Below are 11,590 nucleotides of genomic sequence, written 5' to 3'. Positions count from 1 at the left end.
CTGCATCCCTGCCGAGGGCTCGGCTGGATCCAGCTCTGCATCCCTGCCGAGGGCTCAGCTGGGTCTGGTTTTGCATCCCTGCCAGGGCCTTGGTTGCTGCCGTGGCAGGACCAGTCCTGCCCGGATCGGGGTGCTCAGCCCCGCCATAGGCGGTGGCAGTGGTGCAGCCACTGAGCCTGCGCCGGGACGGCCCGGTTTCACTTCCCTGCAGAGGGTGGGGAAGGCGAGGCAAGCGCCGGGGCGGGGGGCAGGCACCCCACCGAGCTCGGGGTGCTGGGTGCCACCAGTCCCACCACCATGGACTGGGCTGGGGACGGTGCTGGGCAGCTCGCAGGTAAGGTCCGTTGTGTGCGTTTGAGGACGCGGTGGGCTTGGTGGGCTCACACGCGGCACCCTGTACCTCAAGGAAGGGTGGTGGGGGTGGTTCTGACTGTCCCCTGCGACCATCACCGTGGCTTCTGGGCGCCGCCGGCTGAATGAGATGGCTTGTAGGGGGTGAAACCAGCCCAGAATGGAGCCTGGAGAGGGATTTTCTCCACTCAGCCCTGTGTCGTGGAGGGACCAATGACCAGTAGGTTGTATTTAGAGGGACTCCCAGCTCCCAGGCACCAAGTGTGTCTGCCCGCCTGTCCGTCCATCCGTCCCTCTGCTGCTCTGTGCTGCAGGAGGTGCCCACCTCGGCTGCCAGCTGCAGTTTAGGGCTTTTGCTGGTGTTTGCATGCTTGTACAGCTTTATCTCGAAAGAGCCGAGGCCAAGCGGCAGCAGCGCCATTTGCACAGCTCGAGCCCCATAGCTGGCGTGGGGGTCCCAGGACAAGGGTCCTGGCAAAGTGTCCCAGAGCCTTTGCTCGGCAGCAGCACACCCCTCTTGTGGGTCCCGCGGGGAACCCCAGCCCTTTCAGGTGGTGTAAGGTCCCAGCAGTGGTGGCTGGATTACAAAAATCGGGCTGGGTGGGGGGATTTAGATTCCAGAGCGCATTCCCCACCGGATTAGGTCTGCGATGGGAAGGGTCGGAGGCAGGTGCTGGATTCCTGCCCTGCTGCCCCTCGGGGCTGTGACGCACCACAGCCCCTCTGGGAGCTGCCCTGGGGGTGGGTGGGTAAGCAGCTGTCCCCCTGAGACCCCTGCCCTGGAAGGACGGGAGGACCCTGGAGCACCTGGGGACAAAGTAGCTCTCAGGTCCTGACCACTGGGGACCACCAGCCCACAGGTTACTGTCCCCAGGGACACTCTCCCTCGTACATGCCTGTGTCCGCTCGGTGGGGTCTTGCACATGGGTCCCCCCCTGACCAGTCACCCCAGTGTGGTGGAGGGGAAGCCCAGTGGTATTGGGGACTGTCCAGCCTCCCCGTGTCACCCTGGTGTCCCCACACACCCACAAGCACCAGCCGAGCCCAGCAAGGGCACAGCTCTGCGGTGGCACCTCTCGGGCGAGCTGTGGGCAAGGGCTCGCCGGGGCAGCAGGGTGCTCTGGGATGGCCTTTCCTCACCCAGAATCGCTCACTGGGATTTTTCCCGGCTGTGCTCCTGCCTCTTCCGAGCAGCACCTTTACTCCAATGCCCACCACTCCTTTCCCGCCGCCTTTGTAACCGCTTTCCTGATGGTTACTGTAGGGTCGGATTTTTTGCAGGCTGTTCCTCCTGCTCCAGGCTGTCCTGCCATAGGGACTTTCCCATTTTCCTTAGGACACGTGACTCCATCAGATGCAGAGGCATCGCCAGCGCCCCCCCAGCCCACGGTGCGGGGGGCGCTCAGCCCCAGCCCCTTGCAGAGCAGTGTGAGGCTGGAAAAATCAAAGAGGTAGAGGAACCTCCTGGATTTCCAGTCACGCTGATGACTTTCTCTCGTGCTTTCGGTTCCTCTGCAGCCATCCTGGAATCGGAGAGCAGCGAGGAGGATGAAGAGGAGGAGGAAGAGTCAGCTACAGTGCAGGTATCACTCGCAGGCTCGTTTTCTGTTTTATTTCCTCCTCCTGCCTGTGCAACTCTGAGGTGATGAAGGGCTGATCCCTCCATGCCCTCCCCTCCAGCTGCGGCTTTGTGCCATGGTGGCACATCAGGGTGCTGATCACCAGGCTGTCAAGGTCACAGCGTCCCCGGCACGGCTGGCAGCGTCTGGGCAGCTCGGGGCTCACCAAGGCAGTGCCAATGAAATGCCGCACCAAGGCAATGCCACATGCGTGTCTCTTCCCCAGCAGCATCCGCCCCTCGGCCAGGAGGTGAGCGAAGCGGAGGAGCGGCTGGCCAAGCTCGAGCAAGGTGAGCCCCGTCCTGCCCTGGTGTCACATCCCAGCACAGTCCCATACAGGGACTCGGGGGCGGCTTCAGCCCCTCACTGGAGCCTGCGGTGACAGGGTCAGTGGGATGGTGAAGTGGGAAAATCCCTGTGGTGCTGCAGAGCCGGGTGCCGTGCCTGGTCCTGGGTGACCTGGCAGGGCTCTGCTGGCCACTTGGCGGGGGTGGCCACGGGCAGGGAGGGGGGCAGGGTGCCAGCCGAGATCCCCGCACTGGGCGCTGAGGGCCAGGCGGGTGTCTGAATGCAGCCTCCGCTGCTACCAGCATCCCAGGCGCTACTGGCCGAGCTCTCGGCGCTGGAGACGGAGTTTGAGATCGAGAGGACGTGCCGGCAGCGAGCCGAAGCTTACGCAGCCCAGGTAGGGTCAGGCAGTGCTCCTCCGCCACCATTCCCCCACTCCCCTCCAGCACCCCAATGCCCGCAGCCCCTCCTAAGGGTGCAATGCAAGGGTGCCGGCGCACCCGGCTCGGTGGTGCAGTAGAAAACCCCGATGCTGGGGGTCTCCATCCCACCCCAGGTGAAGCAGGAGAACAAGCAACTGAAGCGGCTCAGCCTGGCCCCGGCGGCCCCCCCGGCCCTGCCCGAGGAGCAGCCCCCCGAGGAGGACCCCGACCCTGCCCAGTGCTACCAGCAGCAGCTGGAGGGTGAGCCGGGCTGGGGGGTCCTGGCTAAGCCCCAGGCAGAAACGGTGAAACCAGAGGCGAAGCACCGTCCCCTGCCCGGCTGCCCTGTCCCGCTGTCCCCTAAGCCTGGCTCAACCTGGCCTTGCGGCTTTAGGTTGTGCCTGGGCCTTGTTCTGGATAAACAATGAGAAAGTGATACTAAAGTCAAATGAAAAAAGGTGAAATGAAAGTGCTGTTGCTCACACTTCCTCCTTTCCCATCCTGTTTTCCCATGTCGGCAATTTCGGCTGTGTTTGCAGATCTGCTTGTCGGTACGAGGCGGGTCTGGGGGATGCACCCCTGGGAGGAGGGATGCGCCCCTTGGGGGGGATGCACGCCTCGGGGGGATGCACGCCTCGGAGGGATGCACCCCTTTGGGGGATGCACTGCTCAGGGAGATGCTCTTCTAGGGGAGGATGCACCCCTTAAGGGGGATGCACCCCTCGGGGGAGGGGGGGCCCACTCCAGCCAAAGCCCCACGTTCAGGTAATGTTGTGACTCTTCCCATGGGCTGACCCTTGGGGGATGCTCGGCGGCAGCTTTGGGCAGGGAGGAGGGCGCTGAGTACAGACCCTGCTGTCCTGTGGATTGCTATTCCACCCCATTGCCACGTGTCTGTCCCTCTGGGTCACGTCCCAGTATCAGCTTCCAACACGGTCATCAGTGACACGGCCAGGAGAGGGTTCAGCTGGGGAGGAGGATGCTGTAGCCCCACCAGCCTGGTCCTCAGGGACCAGCTCTGGGAGGGCTGCACTCCCCTCTCCCACTCCTCGTAACCCCTTTCTCACCCTTCACTCCCTTCTGCTCCCAGATCTGCAGGAGAAGATCTCCTGGCTGCTGGAGCAGCGGAAGGACCTCACCATCCAGGTCCAGGAGCTACAGAGGCAGAACCAGGACCTGAAGGACCAGGTACCTCCTGGGACCCCCACTGGGACACCCCAGCCAAGCAAGGACTCCCTTGGGGGAGGGTCCCCCTTCATCAGCCTCGCTCTTCCCCTCCTTCCCTGGCTCCTGCTCATCCTTGTGGCTCCTTGCCAAGCTCAGGACAGGTTTTTTGGGAGGAAAGACCCCCCTCTGCAGCCCATCACCATCTCCCTGATGTCCCAGGGGGCTGGGCTGGGCATGGAGGGACTCCCTGTCTGAGCCCAGGGCTGAGCAGGGGCTTGTCCCACTGCAGCTGGAGACGGGACAGGAGGAGCGGCAACGCCTGCGGGCAGCCCTGGGCACCAGCCAGCGGGCACTGAAGTCCTTCAAGAAAGGTGAATTTTGTGCTGGGTCTCCGTGGCCGTGTCCCCTCCCTGTCTTGCTGCACCCTTGCAAGCCGGCGAAGGAGCAGCTGGCAGCTCCCTGTTGCCACCAGTGCCACCCAGTCTGGTGAACTGGTGAAGCCAAAGTCAATGGTGCAACATTGGGAGCTGCAGCTGGATTGCCGGGATGTGGACGTGCCACCATGGGAGGTGGCTGTGCCGAGGCTCCTGCAGTGGCATGCACCCCCTGGCCTGGCGCCTGCCCTCACCCCGCAAGCTCCCGCTCTCCCCGGCAGTGTCCCAGATCATCACCCAGGATTACTGCGAGGCAATGCAGCAGCTGGAGCTGGAGCAGGACCTACGCCTGCACGCTGAAGCCTTCGCCCATGAGGTGCTGCTGGCCCCGGGTCACCCTGCCCATGGGTGCTGGGCCGGGGGGAGGAGACAGGCACCCACGGGGGGGTGGGAAAGCGGGGCGGGGCTGGTTGCTCTCAGTGTCCCTTGGTGCAAACACCCCAATCCTCATCCCACCACTGAATCTCAAGAGGATGGGGATGCTCCTGGGCACCCATCATGGTCCCCTGGGATGAGGTCGGATGGGTTTTGCTCCCAGCCTCCCCAGAAAGGGTTTTTCTCTCTCTGGGGCGAGCCTGGGGGCTCACTCCCTCCCTGACCCCCATCCCTGTGGGCAGATGCTGGTGCAAAAGAAGGAGGCGAACAGGCAGAGCATGATCCTGCTGCAGAGCTCGGGGCCCAGCGCCCAGCTGCTGGCAGCCCTGCAGGAGGTGGGACGCCTGACCCAGCTGCTGGAGGAGGCCAGGCAGGAGCGGCAGCAGCAGGTGAGGACCCATCCCCACAGGGAGGGGGTGACATGGGGGTGGGGAGCAGGGCTGGGGCATGGCACAGCACCGGGGCTGGTGGTGGTTTCCCCTGGGTGGGGGAACTGGCTGCAATCAGGATCAGACCCCTCCATCGCCCCCTCCGTGCCCATCCCACGCCGTGTGCCGCAGCCTGGAGAGGTCGTTCTTCCATGGATTTCCACTAGCGCATTTTGGGTGCCAGGGAAAGGGTCACACAACTGGGCTACCCTGCGGTGGGAGCCCCCACACTGGGCTAGCACCCCTCAGCCTGCTGGGCTGCCATCACCCAGACAAGAATTGCCCTAAAATTAGCTTCAAGTTCCTTGCAAGAGGACGATTTGTGGGCCTGTGGAGCATCCACATCCCTGGCAGGGATGGTGTTGGGGAGGGAAACCAGCTCCTAGGCTGTATCCATCTCCTCCTGTCCCCCGCGTCCCGCAGGTGAAGGAGCTGGAGGAGCAGCTGGGGAGGCGGCCGGAGCCGGAGGAGCTGGATATGGCCCAAGCTGCTCTGGCTGCGGCAGAGGATGAGAAACTGGAGCTGAGGAAGCGGCTGCAGGAGGCTGAGGGGCGGCTGGCAGGGCTGAAGGAGGAAGGTGGGTGGTTTCCCCCCTGCCTGACGCAGGCAGGAACCTGCAGCAGTGCCAGAGGGATGCCCATGGCACTGCCTGCCCATGGGTGGGGTGGGCTGAGGCTTGGAGGGGCCCCAGCCCCCCGCACAGCCCCAACCGCACCCCATTGCAGTGGGGTCGCTGCGGGAGAAGCTGGCCCAGGGTCCGCCACCGCAGAGCCAGACCCCTGAGACGGTTGCACCCGCACCACCACCGCCGCCGCCGCCGCCGCCACCGCCACTGCCACCACCCACACCCGCTGTCCCCGTGGAGTAAGTGACGCCGCCGGACATCCCCGTTACCTCCTGCAGAAAGCAGTTCCAGTAGCCCAGGGGCTTCCAGCTTGTCTCTGCCATAGCAAATAAGCTGGGCTGGGGGCAAACCCTGCTCCCCCCTGCAACCCACCACCCTCGCCCGTCATGCCGGGCTGTCCTCAAGCCATGCCCGGGCATCGTCCCCAGCAGGAGGTGCAGGCTGCGGGTGGGGAGCAGAGCTGGCCGCAGGGGCCAGACCCCAGCGGGATGTTGGGGAGGGTGAGGTGGGCCTGTCTCTGAGATGGGGAGGGTCCAGGCAGCTCCTTGATGGAGAAGGGGTGGGCAGGCTGGGCATCATGTCTGGCTTTTTGTGGGCGAGGGGTGCGGGTTGGCCAGGCTCTCACCTCCCCTCTCCCTTCCAGCCCGCTCTCGATGATCAGGCAGAGGAAAGGGATGGCAAACCTGCAGCGCAGTAAGTCCCCTCAGGCTGTCCCGCTGCACCCCGGGGGGCGGTGGGGGTCCTGGTACTGTGGAGGCTCGCTGGCAGCACCATGGGGATGGGAGAGTCCCTGGGCACAGGGAAGATGGACTTTCTCCGGGACAGAGGTTTGCCAATGCCACACTGGTTCAGGCATCTCCCAGCCATCCAAAAGTGTTGCTCCAAGTTCCCACTGGGGGGTGACCAGCACCCTGCCAGCCCCCCGCTCCCCAAAGAGAGAGTGCTCAGGCCCCAGCACCCCTGTCCTGCCCGGCATGGGTGGGAGATGAGCCACAGCAAGGTCATACCTGGCCCTGGGTCACGGCCGGGTTTAGCCTTGTGGGAGGGACCCCGGGCATGGGGGGAGCTGCAGGGAGGTGGCAGCTCCCCGCCCCGGCAGGGACTGAGCCCTGTCATGAGCGCGTGGGGTCTCAGCGTGGTGCTCCCTGTGCAGGCAAGCCAGAAGCTGACGATGCTAAAGCTCGAGCCGTGCAGGAGATGATGGAGCGGATAAAGAACGGGGTGGTCCTGAGGCCCGCGAAGGAGCGGGTGCCAGTGGGCCAGGTAGGCAGGGACCTGGGCTCGGCTGCTGCCAGACACCCCCATCCTGTGGGGGAATGTCCTCAGGGAGCCCTGGGACTCGGGGTGGGTTTGGGGAGCGTTGGCAGCCCCAGGGAGCTGCGGGGCCAATCTCCTCCATCCCCTCCTGCAGGGTCCGGCGGCAGCATCCACCAAGCGGAGGAGCATGGCGATGGAGCTGCAGGGCATCCTGGTGAGCAGCCCTGTCCCAAGGAGGGGGGGTCACGCCAGGCCATCACACAGGGACCTCGGAGCCATTGTTTCCAGCTCCAGCCATCATGTGTGGGGCTGTGTTGGGGCTGGCCAGGAGCACAGCCCCAGGGGGTCTCAGTGCCTGGGTGTGATCCCTCAGCATCTGGGCTCTGTGTGGTGTTTCCTAGGGTGCCATGAGGAGGGCGAGCAGGAGGCCCAGCGGGCGGCAAAGCAACCTGAAGGGCAGGGACAGGCAGCTGGAGTCCATCCTGCAGCGGCGGCGCCGGGTGGTGGATGCATCTGCACCAGCACTGCCTGCCCCACCGCCCCCCCCCCTCCCCCTGCAACAGGACCACGAGGATGCTGGGGCTGCGGGGAGGCTGGATACTGGTACGGCGCAGGGCCTGGTGGGGAGGGTATGGAGGCCTCGGGCCGGATGACCCCTGTGGAGCGAAAACGTCCCCAGGGACCGGCACAGAGGTAACACACACATGTGTCTCCTCACTGCCCTGCCGGGAGCCTGACTGATGCTCTGCGGTCCCATCCTGTCACCATTCCAGGTGCGGGACGATGGCACGGGTCCCCGTGGACTCTGCTCTTGCTCTCACCCCGCTCCATGTCTCCTCTCTGTCTCTCTGTCTCTTTCTCCCCAGGGGACAAGGACAACGGGACAACTCCATCCAGGCGCTCGCCGGGGAGTGAGAATGGGGTCTCGTTCAGACCCCGGGCAGCCGGTGGCCTCCCCAGGACCCGGCCAGTTGCCCGCCCAGCTGGAGGCAGGGGGGAGCCAGGGTAGAGGCAGCTGCCCACCGCGCTGCCCTTCGCCCAGCACCGCCAGAGCTGCACAGCCACGGCGGGGGGAGGAGGGAGAATGGCGGGCGGCAGGGATGGCTGCTGCAAACTTTCACCCTCGTTTTCCAGCAGCTTGCATCCTCTTGTGCTTTAATTAAAGTGAGGTAGCACTTGGTCCTTGCACGCCACGTTGTCACCGGAGAGGCACGTCTGCTGGGTGAGGGGGTGGCCGTGGGACGGGGCTGTGGCCGGCGTGGATGGCAGTGGAGCTGCTGCAAAACGGAATGGCCAAGAGACGTTGTGGGAGCGAAGCAGGGCACCCACTCTCCTGCCACCCTAGGGTGCCCAGCAGCTGGGCATGGACACACATAACACAGCACTTACCTGCAGCGAGGAGGATATCTGTGTCCCCCCCCCACCAGCACTCCTGGCCTTCACCCAGCAGCAGCTCAGGGGTGAACAGTCCTTCCAGGCACTGAGCTCCAAGGCTGGGTTCCCCAGGGAGCCGGCAGACCCGTATTTACTCAAAGGGATGAATGCTCTTAAGCCCACGCTTGTTTTTAAGCATTGAGGGCCACAGGATTTCCCCTCGAGCTGCTTGCTCCGAAGCTATTGGGCTGGTCCCAGAGATTTGCTGCTCCAGAGGAGCCTCGGGGCTGGTCCAGGGAAAAGGAAAAAGTCCAGGAAAAAGCGTCTCTGTATTTAGGCAATCGGAGGTGGAAAGCACGGATCTACTCCATCAGGTCACCCTCCCAAGTGCCCGTGGTCCCCAAGGCACCCAGGAGTGCCCCCTGCCCTGCCGGTGTCCCCCCATGTGCTCCCCTCCCCTCCGGCTGCCGCAGGGGTGTTTCGGTGCTGTAAGGCAGTCCTTCACGCTCAGCAGCAAAGGGAACAGCTTGGTACAGTCGAGTCGCCCACCGCAACTTGAACAACACGCAGCGGGACCCCTGGCAATGCTGGAACATACTGGGAGACGGGGGAGTCAGCACTGCTGGGATGTGAGGGTTGAAGGGCTGGATTCCGTGGCAGTGTCTCTTCCTTTTAAATCCAAAGAACAACAGAAGCATTAATTTAATTGTGGTTTCTCCATCTCCACCGCCTTGTTGTGGGCAGGAGACAGCGGGCAGGGGAAAGCAAGTGAGAGCATCCTCATCCCTTCCACCAGATGCTTAATTAGCCAGGGCGATTCCCTTCATCCTCTCGGGGCTGGTTTTATTGCGAATAAATTGTACAGTTCAGGTCCTGAACTTGTGGCAGGGCGGATAGGCTGGGTCTGTGCTAAAACTTGGGAGAAAATGGAGCTCCTGGCAGTGGCTTGGCCCTCAGCTTTCCCCCGGAGCGTGGTTTTGGTGGGGATAAGCCACACGCCAGGGGAGGCTGGTGGGTCCTCAAACATCCCTTCCGCGGGCAGAGGGGCCACCCCTTCCTTCAGACGATGCCACGGTGGGTGTCAGGGCAGGTTTGCACTGCTGGTCACTTGTTTGGGCTCAGGCCCCTATAGAAGCAGGCACATACATCTGGCATCCCCTATAGAGGGGTTAATCCAGGGCTGCTCAGCCCTGGGGGACAGGCAGGGTGCGGGCAGGACCCTTCCTTCCTTAAATAGTTTATTCAGTTGTGTATGAGAGCAGGCAGGGGCAGCCAGGACCGTGGCTGATCCCAAGCATCCCCCTTCCACGCTGCATCTCCTTCCAGGAGTTAATTATTCTTCCCGTTAAAAATGCACGCCTTGGTTGTAGTCTGGATTTATGTACCTTCCGCTTCCAGCCAACGATCTCATGATGCCTTTGCGCAATAATTAAAGAGCTGTCTGGGATCAGACTGAACGGCCCGAAGGAATAAGGACGTGCCAGGAAACCCACTCTGCTGGCCACAGTGGCATTGGAGAAAGGGCGAGTGGTTTTCAATGTACTCAAGGAAGGGTCGGGTCCCTTCCTGGGGGACCTGCGGTGGCTACGGCCCTCCCTGTTTCCTGGGGACAGCCAGGACAGGTTGCCGCCTTACAGCACTCCATCTCTCTGCTTTTTTTAATACATTTTCTTTCTCCTTCTCGAAGACGTAGACAACTCGAACTAAAATATTTAAAGCAAGGAGCTTATCTTTCTAATTACTAAGTGTTTCTTGTCCTGGCCTTTCGATTCTCCAGACACCTGAGGGCTGCCATGTGGAAAGCAGACAAGGAAAGGCTGCTCGCGAGACGTACAAGCTCACCAGACTAAAGGATGAATGTCAGCTTGTTGAACAGAACCTCTTATTGGAAAAGAAGGCAAGAGCCGCAGGGACCACAGCGCTGGGACCAGCTCAACCAGTTCCAAAAGCCCAAGGAGGCTGGAGCCAGGCTGCCCGCACCCCCCCCCGGCTCCTCCTTCCCTGGACAAAGCTGAGTTTCTCCACATCCAGCTTTTGGGGCGATTCCCATCACAAGGGACACAGCACTACCCGGCTCTTGCATTTCGATCCCTGCCGAATTCGGCCTTTCCCTCGGCGCCGTCGGGCGAAATGCCACGTCCCGAGCGCGGTTACTCATCGGCAGCCTGCCCTTTCCCACCGCCGCGCTGCCTGCGCTCTGCCCGCTCCGTATCGAGTGAATTCCTCTCCCCTGATTACACCCTCCAAACACCCATGAAAATCAATGCCGGCTCTGCTCCCGCGGGACGGGAAAGCCATGCCCCGTCAGTTGCACTGTCCCCGAGCCGCCAGAGCCACCGCAGCCAGGGGAGAGCTGCCGAGCAGAGACGCTTCGGAGGGCAGCTGCGTATTAATATACATAACTCTTAAATACTTAATCAAAGCGGTAATTCACACTTCTTTTTAAGCTGGAGCTTCTTGCAAACCCTCTGTGGGTGGCCTCTGGAGCATCCTTGCATCGTCCCGTGAACAACGAGAAGTTTTGCATCTTATCCACCAGATTTTGCGGGGTCCCCATGTTTCAGGGCAGGGAACAGTGTTTTGTCCAAAACTCCTGTCCTGTGAGAGGGTGCGTTTTCAGGAGCCAGCCCCAAACCTCTCTGCGTATGGCAGATGAGAGCAGAGCCGGGGAGCCGAGCGTGGTCCTCGCAGCCCCCACGGCATTATCTCTCCCCACACAGCAGGAGCCTTCAGGGGGGCTTTTTCTGATGCTCGCCTTTTAAATATTTATAGGGTTTCACTCGCTATCACCCAGTTACACGACTCATCTGAATCTGGTTCAGCTCAAAGCAATGTGTGTCATTAACATCTTAAACACCCGATGATCACAAGCAGTAGTCAGGAAAAATGGACTTGTCATCTGGAAAAATACAAAGTAATCTACCCTCGCTTTCTGGCTAAATGGATGGGAAAATGAGGATTAAAATGATGCGGTAGAAGGGACATTAAAGCTACTGATGTTCCCTATTTACATCCTGTGCACTCGTCCAGCGGCAGACACATCTTGGGCCTCTGCTCTTCCTGCAGTACCCTGCAGAAAGAAGGGCCCAGACCCCGGGGCCAGCCCTCCATTGTGCCCTGCTCTCCCCGTGGTGGCAGTGACAGCTCTCAAGGAGTTTTACATCCCTCCTGTATCACATTCAGAGAGACAAAACTAAATTTAAACCCGACCCAAGGATGGCAAGAGGCATGGCACTTGCCCCGCCATCCT

General features: G+C 62.0%; 1 protein-coding gene across 1 annotated transcript; it reads left to right on the top strand.

Moving 5' to 3' along the window:
• Positions 1-195: 195 nt before the first annotated feature.
• LOC128910568 (shootin-1-like) lies at positions 196-8,147 on the top strand. The gene is made up of 16 exons (XM_054203963.1): positions 196-334; positions 1,870-1,934; positions 2,197-2,260; positions 2,561-2,655; positions 2,815-2,941; positions 3,771-3,868; positions 4,137-4,218; positions 4,503-4,597; positions 4,899-5,045; positions 5,508-5,661; positions 5,810-5,948; positions 6,353-6,402; positions 6,863-6,972; positions 7,121-7,180; positions 7,368-7,569; positions 7,833-8,147. The coding sequence occupies exons 1-16, from the start codon at positions 298-300 to the stop codon at positions 7,973-7,975; spliced, it is 1,668 nt and encodes a 555-aa protein (XP_054059938.1). The 5' UTR covers positions 196-297; the 3' UTR covers positions 7,976-8,147.
• The last annotated feature ends 3,443 nt before the right edge of the window (positions 8,148-11,590 follow it).

This window comes from Rissa tridactyla, chromosome 5, assembly GCF_028500815.1.
Source record: "Rissa tridactyla isolate bRisTri1 chromosome 5, bRisTri1.patW.cur.20221130, whole genome shotgun sequence".
Classification (NCBI taxonomy): Eukaryota; Metazoa; Chordata; class Aves; order Charadriiformes; family Laridae; genus Rissa; species Rissa tridactyla.
Note: the sequence above shows the minus strand (reverse complement) of the source record. Positions and strands in the feature narration are given on the sequence as shown.

Excerpts from the sequence above, each read along its gene's own strand:
- LOC128910568 (XM_054203963.1), top strand. The coding sequence starts at position 298 with ATGGACTGGGCTGGGGACGGTGCTGGGCAGCTCGCAG. Across the intron at positions 2,261-2,560 it reads GCTGGCCAAGCTCGAGCAAG|CATCCCAGGCGCTACTGGCC; the intron begins GTGAGCCCCGTC and ends CGCTGCTACCAG. Across the intron at positions 7,570-7,832 it reads TGCGGGGAGGCTGGATACTG|GGGACAAGGACAACGGGACA; the intron begins GTACGGCGCAGG and ends CTTTCTCCCCAG.